We start from the raw sequence: 10,581 nt of genomic DNA, 5'->3' as shown, positions 1-10,581 counted from the left end.
AATGTGATGTTGTCTGCTTGACCTTTTTAATCACTTAAAAATAACTGCATGACTGATAAATAATGTCTTATACACTTCATAATTTTGAAACATTAAATCCCTCACATTTTTTATCACAAATAATCTGGCATCATCAAATTTTAATAAGACATGTAAACTAATTGTTTTGTTTAGCCATGCATTCTTTTAATAGTATAATTTACCTGTTGAGTTGTGCAAAAACTTATCTATATATTTTTAATCATATTTAATCAAAGAGAGGAAAGGGGGAAGAGAGTGTCACAAACTTTTAAGCTCACCTGTACTGAAATTCCCAGTATGTAATTTATTTCTCATCAAAATTCTTTTGTCACCCATCTATTGTTGGTCTCTCTTTTTAATTTTTCACATTTTCAATTTCTCCAACATTTCCAATTTGAATCAAACTTTCTTAAGACCATTCCTTGAACAAAGGTGATTTAAAAAATAAAGGACTGGAGACAATTCATAAAAATAGTAAATACAAGGTGGGTCACATTAAAATCTTCTCAAGAAAAAGACAGACCTTGCATTTAAGCTTCCTTAAGTAGTCTAGATTCTAGTTTATCCAAATCATAGGGTGGGTAAATATATTTATTTCTACATTAGGAGAAATGTGACTCAGGTGAGCATTTAAGTCTATGGGCTATTTGATGCATGATGCACCTTGTCCCTGCTGTTATTATATTATTAGTATGCTTATAGCTCAGTTGAGCTAAATATATAGAATATAATTATGAAAAATTGTCAGGGACATTTTTTTTATTTCAATATCTGTCAATGAATTTAGGATGCTCAAATTTAAAAATAAATAAAAATAAGAAAAGAATGTGCATGTGAAAAACCAATGCAGATACCCCTGTGTGGCAGCTTATACATGTAACTCATGCTTATTTATGACCAAAGTTTAAGTTTTTCAAAAGTAGGTCAAACTCCAAGGTCAGAAGGTCAAAAAATCTGGTACCCAAAGAAAGGTCTTGTTGAAAGGAAGGCACATGAAAAATATAAAGCCCTAGCACCAAGTGTGTTCAAAAGTTATGGCCAAGGTTTAAGTTTTGAAAAATAAGTCAAACTCCAAGGTCATTACATCAAAAATGTTTGTACCCAAAGAAAGGTCTTGTCACATGAAATATGAGAGCCCTAGCACAAACCGTTCAAAAATTATGGTGGTGGTTAAATTTTTTTTTACAGACAAACAGAAAGATGGAAAGACCAAAAAATTATATGCCCCTGACTATCTCCAATAGTGGGACATAAAAATGTGCTCAGAACCCTTGTAGTGTACAGTAAGAGTTACATGATAAAATTCAATCTGATTTTTCACATACAAGGAGCAAATAATTCATTGGACATAATAATTGGATTCCAGTTCTCTTTTTCAGTTTGGACCATCATCAATTTTCTTCACACTGACCAAAATAAAAAACAGGGAATTGACCAATTCTTTCCCTCAGTCTTCCTTGCTAATGAGATTTTAACTAACATAAAAGTGTTCCCCGAACCCACTTGAAATGCATACACCAAGGATAATATAAGATTAAGAGACAAGTTAAGTTTTATCCTATAACTTTTACAAATGATATGTATGCATTGCATTTTCACTACTTCCAATGGACGCTGATCAATAGCCTAAATAACCTTGCATGGACATCTAGCAGGACTCGTTTGAATGTTCTTAACTTTGCATGTCAAATGACAATGGCCGTTCAGCTCAAACCAGAGTTGAACTGCATATTATATTTTGTCATGCAGGAGTGAGTAAGCTTCATTCCAATTATTATCTCATGTCAAAAAGGTCAATCATTTCTGTTGAGTGTTTGAAAAGGCCAAAATTGGCAGCTAGGATATTAAATAAGGTGCCACTGAATTTCCAGCTTTTGAAATTGCTGAAATTCTGGATGTCTTGGATAACCATATCATAATAAAAACACAAGAATAAAGCAGAATTCTTACTTACCTGTATTGATTTTGGTAAATTATGTGTTAATTTGAAAATAACAGACACATTCTTTATAGCAAAACCAATTACACTCTACTTAAGTTATGTTATTTATATAATTATCACATTTAAAACAGTGCTTTAATGCTTGTCAATGAGTGATTCATTTTTCATTACAATTTTAAGTTCACAGCTACAAAACTGATTAAGCTATACACTAAAAAGTGCTAATGTAAAGTAATTCTTTGACCAAGTGATCTAAAAACCTATATTATAGGTATCTTTCTCTGACACAATTCCAACTCTGATGTAAATCTTAGTCTAAGGGTTAGGAAGGAACATTTAACTTTCTGAGCTCCCCCCCCCACCCCCCCAATATATCCTGTATTGGGCAATATCTACCCCCAAAAACAAACTTTGATGGAGAAATCTTTAATTTTGTTCTAAACCATGCAGGGTAATGTTTGCAGGTCACTTCAAAACATTAAAAAATTTCCTCAAACATGACATCATACGTTAGATAAGACATCAAAAAGAAATTTCAAAATTTTAACTGATTTCAATTCAAATTGATTTTGAAAGAAAACTGCATTTTATGTATAAATTTTGATTGAGAATATCAAGTACACAAGTACTGACTTGACCTTTTGATGTAATGTGTAGAATGATAATATCAGTGAAATGTGTGAATATAGTACCTGAGCAAGATTGAGCACTGTGAATACTACTGTACAATCGAAATTGAAAAATTTAAGCCTTGTGCATTTTTGTCCTCTTTTAAAAATAATGGAAACCCCAATAGTTTGTGGTGTCATAGAGACAAAAAATGCAAATTATTTGTTTCAAATCCATAGTACATTTTGCTAATTCTGATTTAGTTTATTAAATTTAAAAACTAATTTCACTATTATGAGAGCAGGAATATGCCTATAAGATATATAGAGTTCTTTAACAAAATAATCTACTTCTCGTTTTCCTTTGCTTACCCATGTTCTAAAAACGAAGTTCAAAATTTAACAAAAAAAGTTCATTTATCATAAGTGACCTTTACCTTTATCCCCAAATGATACAGTCCCTTCTTCTCTCATTCTTGACTACTAGACAACAAGTTTTGTGTCAAATTTCAATCAAATATGGTAAACATCATGTACATTTGACTCACAATAAAAATACATAATTCTCTTCACATGTTTTTAATTCTGATACTGTAAATCACTTTTTATTCATGAAAACTTTATTTCCGCATAATTACGTGAGACAGTGTGCTCGCGAAAATATTGTTCTTGCATATATTAGTATTCCAAAAGATTAGAAAAAGCAGTAACCACAATTCGTAAAAATTTTGTCTTGCTAATAAAGGGTTAATTAATGTCTATCTCGTGAAAATAAGGTTCACAAAAATTTAGTGATCTACAGTAATTGGTAATTTTATGCCCTTATATAGACATGAAAACTATTCTGATGGCTGAACTTCAATATATCAAACACCAGGGATGACTCAAAGGGAGTTTGCTGTTCCCACCTTGCTATAAGTGCTAATTTCAAACATCTCAAAATTTTCTTAAAACTCCCACAGTGTTTGAGATATCAAGGATTGACATATTACACTGGGTATCCATGTTCTTGGATGCATGAGCTTAAGGTAAAATGCAACAAAATATTCAAAATGAATAATTGTTCTCACTTGCACCTTCTTGGCATAAGAAATCCTCACTTTCTTTTTTTCTATATATATATATTACCTTTAGAATATCAGGAATATGTCTCTTTAGTGTGGCCCCTCTGAGGCTGTGGAACATCTGCTCTACCATCTCCTGCCTGTTGTTGAGGTAAGCTCCAATGGAAAACAGCTCCTTATCCAAGTCCAAATCTGAATCTTCTTCTTCACTTTTGCTGGACTTTTTCTGAATTAAAAATGGTGGAGAATTGATTCATACTAAATTCATAAACTAACTGGAACTTAAAAACTCAAGCAAAACTTGGAGTAATAACAAAGCCACAGTTATGTTTGACTATGTCACATTACTCATGTTGAGGATACAGAGAATAAATACCGTGGAATCATTGTTGTTCACAGGGACTCACTAATGTTCATGGATTTTGTGGGTTACCCTTGCCCACAAATTTATATCCCAATGAATGTTAACCTTGTAAATGTATTAGTCCATTGAATCTTCTGTATACTTGAGTTACCCATGAAATTATGTCCTTATACCCATTAAAATTTTGGTTGTCATGAACACTGACCCCCATGAATTTAAATTTTTCTATAATAGCAAGTGAAGAGTGAATAAAATCTTGTGAACAGAGTGAATTCTTAGAGCAAAGGACAAACAGTGAGTAAATGCAAGGCCTGAATTTGTATGATTCTATTCAGGTTCAACTACCTCACATAACTACTGTACAAAACGTGAAAAAAAGATAGTGAATGATGAATATAGCCTTGCAAATGGAATGGTATAACAGAATATAAAATCAAATCTGAGCACTGAACAAAGCTTGAGTAAAAAGCTGAAAAGCATAGACAGTGAATCATGAGCCAAAGTTGAATGCAAGGTGAACAAAATACCAAGTCAATTCTAGTATTCTTAAAAAAAGTGATTTTTAAAAAAAATTTTACATGTACTTTTAGTAATTTTAATCATTTATTGTGATTTTAATTTAATATAAAGCAAAATAAATGAACAACTGGAAAAGAGAGCAAGGTGAGAGAATGGTGAACAGCAATGGATAAGAATCAGAGTGCATGGTGTGCCAGAATCAGTGGTGACTACCCATACCACTGCATGGTGGGCCAGAATCAGTGGTGACTACCCATACCAATGAAAGAATGAATGAAAAGAGAGCAATGAATGCACAGTGAGCAAAAGGTTAAATGATCAGATGCAGAAAAGGGGATATGTTTAGGATTGATTTACAATTATTTGTTCAAAATTCCTGTTCTACATCTATGTTCACAACTTTGGCATTACCAACAAAATTCTGAAAACTTTTAGAGGTATATAGTATCACTGTACCAGTTGCTCCATTACAACAATGGCTAAATGTGTTTTAATGTTGTGTGACAGTCAATAAGTGCCCAATTCTTCATTCATTTATTTCAATACAAGAACTCAAGACATTTCATTGACCTGTAAGAATAATTTTCTTTATTCTTGTAGCCATTATAATTCTGTATAAGAGTTTATAGGAAAGAGTATCCAAAATGCTAGGGATGTGCAATAGCAGAAGTTTTACAGGAATAGACATAACAAAGATTGTCTTCAGAGCCCTAAACTGTACATAGAAAATAGCAATAAGATTGGTGGGTCACAACCTTTTCTTGGATTTGAAGTTTGAAAATTCAGATGACAAAGGAGAAGCTACTCAAAATGAGTTCTTAAGGTTTTACCAAAGGTCAACATGCCCAAAAATTTATTTTTACAACAGCTCCAAAACTATATGAGGTATAAAGTTAAAACTTTTACAGTTTATAAATATATCATTGATTAAGAGATAGAAAGTAACATTTAAAAACAAATATTTAAAAAAATATATTTTTTGAGAAAAAACAATTTCAAAAAATTTGCATATTTTAAAAAAATGCACCTGCTTAATTCTGTACTTTTAGTGAAAACCATCATTGAAGAAATAATATATGTTTATCAATGAAGGGCAAGTTGGACGTGAATGGTCTCTGAAAGGCTGTTACTGAAAGCATGACATGTATAAAGACAAGACCCCTTTAAAATCCGCCATTTGCAATGTACTTTCGGTTTCAAATCTTAACATTTGGATAAAATAAACAGGGAAAACAATTAACTTTCCAGAGGCTATCGAAGTCCAACTTGCCTTTCATTGATAAACATATATTGTTTCTGCAATGGTGGCTTTCACTTAAAGTACGGAATTAATTAGGTGTATTTTTAAAAAATATCTGCATTTTTTGAAAAGAATTTTTCTCGATAAATACTTTCTTTAAGTATTTGTTATCAAGTAATACTTTCTATCTGTTAATCAATGATATATTCATAAACTGTAAAAGTTTGAACTTTATAAACCACATAGTTTTGGAGCTATTGTAAAAATAAATTGTTGGACACGTTGACCTTTGGCAAAACCTTAACAACTGCCTTTTAAATGCTTTTCAAAATAAATGTTTTGTTTGATTTTAAAAAGGCTGAACTGATGAACTTGTTTGCTTTCTTTATATTCTATATGCTTAAACTTTGAGTCATGTTATCATTTGTGGTGAGTATAAAATACAATAGATGCCTTAGCCTATCATGTCAGCAAATTCAATGCCCATCTATAAAAATCTGATTAATTCTTGAAACCCAAAGTGATACATAGAAGGCTTAATTTGTCTTTTTAATCTCCGATCAAAGTACAAAAAAGAAACTCTAATGAGAAAATAAAAAAAATAAATCTTATTATCTTAAATCCCAAAGATGGATGGACAGATTCCATGTTAATTAAAATCTTTTCCATTTTCCAGAATTTGAAAAAAAAAATTAATGCTCATGCAAGCAAAAATGTGACTTCTGCTTGAAATGCTGTCAAAAAGAATAATCATGTAAAAGTTTATTTGAAAATTTGTTGTCTAGGACATGAAAGGAACATCTGTGCTATGGAATCAAGAAATTTTATCAGCATTCAAACAAAGCACAAGATTTAAAAGCAGAGCAAGAACAATGTGATTGGGGATTTATTTCAAAATTCCAACATCAATTATATAAATTGAGCAGCAATAATACTCTCAATTCAGTTGAATAAATTTTAAAACAAAACTCAAATTGCAAGAGAAATGGGAATTTTTTTTTTTTTTAGCTGACAAATATAACAATTTCTGCATGCAGGGTGCAAATTAGAAAATATTGATGAAATAATAAATCTTGGTTCTCTCAGTCCAGAAGAATGGATATTAAAAAAGTTTCTGCAAAAACCATCCAAGTTATTGATTAAATTTTATGCCAAAACAGACCGTCAAAAACAATTTAATCGTCTTGGATAAAGAACATAATTTGTCTTTGGCCTTTCTGATCTAAGGCATCATAGACGATTATTCCCATCACCAGTCACAAAGAACATTAATTTGATAATTTGTTTCCTTTTTCTTAAACTTTTTCGTTTTCTAATTTCTTTTCATTTTACTTATTGTTGACTTTTTTCTGTAAGGGTAAAAGATGTCTATACCTATCCTTGCCAATGACGTTCCAAGGAAAAATAAGGGTACTTAAATAAAGATGAAATAAATCCCAACTGAATTTATAAATTGAAAAAAAGGAAATTATTTTCATCAAGTGTGTCTCAACCAATTCAGACAGAAAGGTAAAAACCATGATGTCAATTAGAGCAAATAATGATAAACATCATCTTTGTCTTGACGAATGACAGCAGAGGCATTCCTACCTAAGGACCAAACTCAGTAGGAAACCCACAAATAGTGAAATGAATTTTAAAGATAATTCAAAATGATAGGTCTTCCTGGAGAACATTTTGAATATTTCAGATGTATGTCAGTCCCTCGTCTGGATGCTGTCTGAAAATCTGGCACACATGTCTTTGATTTGAACATTTCCATTAACTTGGCCACCATTAGTCAATCCAATACTATAGATCAGCTGTCTAATCCTGCTCAATCTGTGTTTCAGGGATGCACTTTAGATATAGAAACAAAAAGATAAATACATATTTGGTATGATCTATATTTATTACCATATGTGAGACTCTCTAATATGAAAGGTGATGTGACCATGTTTTAAATGGGATAAAAAAAAAATGCTGAGAGCTACTCAATATATTGCTATTTTTTGCATCTGTAACAGCCTGTATTCTTCACATCAAAACAAGATGCTCACAGACTACAATGTTAACCTGAGCAACAATGTACCTCTGGAACAATGCACCCCCCCAAACCCCCTCTCAAAAAAAAACCTTTCTTGTCCTGAAACCTCAGATGAAAAGATACATGTATTTCACTAGTACTCTCACTTTCTGCAAGATTTCTTATTTAAAATTGTTATGTACGTTACATCTGATAGGTGAAGTTTACTAGTATTTCAGAAGCAAAACCTATCTATAAAGGAAACATGATCATTTATGTAAATTCATAGGTACACATGCCATTCAAAGCATCTGACTGGACATAAAAACAGAACTCACAAGAGAAACTTAATTACAATAGTCCTAACTTGTGTCAATAAAATATTTCAAATGACCACTGAAATCCCAAGAATAAATGTGCACTGTTTTTTTTGTTTAAACATAACCAAGGTATATCATTATCCCATCCAAACCCAGTTCCTTGTTCCTTCAGTGGAATGGTAATTTGTTCAAAATTTAGCACAGTGAAGCTCATTTTAGTGTCAAGCTAATTAAAATACTTTAAACAGTAGTTGGGTGTGAAGGGGGGGGGGGGGGATCTTAATCCAGTAAACCTTGCATAAAGTAGTAAAGTAGTTGGGTACAGAATGGGAAAGTGTTGTATCAAAAATAAGTTTTAGTATTAAATTAAAAATAGAATTGATGCAACTTTTTTAAACAAATAAAAAGAATAGGGAATTACAGATATCATGTAAATAAATAAAATGGTTTTTGTAATGCATAGTTGTTTCTGTTTCTTAATTTAAAAAAAAACCCCAGACTTTTATTACATGTATTATTACACTAAATTTTCAAGACAAATTCATCATATACAAATTAATAAAATCAGAAAATACAACAGGTATAAAATTTTTCTATCCCTTTAAACAAAGAAATCTTCACCAGAATTAAAAAATCATCTCTAAGCAAAATTGCTCAGAATGTCTAAATCAGAAGATATAAAACGATCATCTATCTTTGACTGCCAATAGATCATTATAACTGTATGTACATTATATTAACATTTTCTTACGACTTTCTGAACTGTGACCTGGAACTGGCCCTGTTTATTTGATTCCTTTATTATAATATTAATGGTCAATATTTTATTTGCTGTCTATAAGAAAACATGAAAATCTGATAGGTGGAACTTGAATTATTTTATGTCTGTGGGAAGTGGTCAAGGTTGTCATTTTTGCCCTAGCTTTTTGTCATTTTATAATTGTTTTATAATGTATCTGTCATACTTTTATTCAAGTAATGCCTTATTTTGGAACACAATGACAAATACCTTTTTAGTGGACTGGTGTTTTTTCTTCTTTTGTGAACTTCTCTTGCGTTTGGATGAGGCCAGTAGGGGATCAGGGTCAACCTGTGTGGAATCGGCCACCATTTTCTTGGCACTCATATTTCTGTAAAGATAGAACAAATATGACATTCAACTTCAATAACCAATTTCACCCTATAAAAATGAAACTTTTTTAATTCCCTGTAGTTTAATGCCATGATCACTGTATGCCAGTGAGATAAAATGAAAAAGTATTGGGCATGGCCATTAGCAGATGGGTGGCCTGGTGTCTTAATTTGTAATAAACAAATTGCATATTGTGTCAAAAATAACAATAACTGGAAAACCCATTAATTAAAACCAATGATATATCCAAAGTCTTTTTTGGCTACAGCAAAGACTTTCTCAACAAATATTTTATTTTCAAAAAATATCAAAATGAGGAGAGATTATGATAAGCACGTGTTCTAGATATTTAAAGCTCCATCTAGCAAAATGTTTCTAAATGTGCATTAATGTTTTCAAATCCTTAAATAAACCTCAACTTCAGAGTACTGCATTCCTCCTTTTGACAAACTATGCAAACATTCTGTTTAAAGGACCCAGTGTTGGTGGATTCTGATTAAAATTTTATTTCATGCTTCACTCCAAGCTGACCGCATGCTAGAGGTTTTTTCACCAATTTTATCAATTGGAATACCAGCCAGATGCTTTCAATCAAAGTCTGAAACAATGCTTTATGGAACAAGATAATACAAAAAACTAATTTTTATTTTTGGAGAAAAAAAAACGTCCAATTTATGTTCTGCATACCATCCACATTGTAAAGACCCAGAGTGAACTTTATAATATTTATTGATTCTTTTATCAGACAAACAAAGATCGTAAATTTTTGATTCCATAAATTCAATTTGTGCCTGTAGGGAAATTATATTTTCATAATACAATTCAGATATGAATTAATTTTTGTTAGAAGTTAATTATTGATTTTCATCAAATTGCAAGCCTTTAAGCTTTGGCAAACAGAGAACTGTTTCAATAATTATTTTCAAAGCATTTTTTCAAAACATCTAATCTCTTATTTCCATTAATTGATTAAGAGTTTCCATGAAAGAATTTGACAAGCACAATTTTTTTTATAATTGTTTCCACTCCAGATTTTAAATTTTTGTTTCCAATTAAAAATAAAAAAAAAAGAGAAAGCTTTTGATATGCAAAGAAGATACATGTTGCGAAGGCAATTATTCAAAGTCTAATTTAAAAAGCTTTTAGACAAAAGCCATGACATTTGTTTCAAAAGAAGAGCCAAGTATCCAGGGAGCCCGGAGCCCAAGTGAGACATGAAGCCCTCTGCTTTTTCAATAGATTCATTATTTGTCTTAGGGCAACAAAATATTCCATTTAAAAAATTATTATCAAATAAAACTCTGTCCCAACAGGGATTGAAGTGGCTTTCAATGATGTACCACTGGAGTGTTACACAAATTTGAAA

The 10,581-nt window shown here is 31.3% G+C and overlaps 1 protein-coding gene across 4 annotated transcripts in view; it reads right to left on the bottom strand.

The window, feature by feature from the left end:
- LOC133200175 (caspase activity and apoptosis inhibitor 1-like) overlaps window positions 1–10,581 on the bottom strand; it is a 327,434-nt gene that overhangs the window by 24,176 nt on the left and 292,677 nt on the right. For all 4 annotated transcript variants that reach the window (XM_061335953.1, XM_061335950.1, XM_061335952.1 and 1 more), the window contains 2 exons: window positions 9,093–9,213; window positions 3,700–3,861 (listed from right to left, as the gene is read on the bottom strand). In XM_061335953.1, the coding sequence (XP_061191937.1) occupies window positions 3,700–3,861; window positions 9,093–9,209 (279 nt within the window). In that variant the 5' untranslated portion in view covers window positions 9,210–9,213. The remainder of the gene's footprint in view (window positions 1–3,699; window positions 3,862–9,092; window positions 9,214–10,581) is intronic.

Source organism: Saccostrea echinata, unplaced genomic scaffold (assembly GCF_033153115.1).
Source record: "Saccostrea echinata isolate AGI-Se365-2 ecotype Australia unplaced genomic scaffold, CSIRO_AGI_Sech_v1 ptg000037l, whole genome shotgun sequence".
Lineage (NCBI taxonomy): Eukaryota > Metazoa > Mollusca > Bivalvia > Ostreida > Ostreidae > Saccostrea > Saccostrea echinata.
The sequence above is the reverse complement of the archived record's forward strand: the minus strand, read 5'-3'. Positions and strand labels throughout refer to the sequence as shown.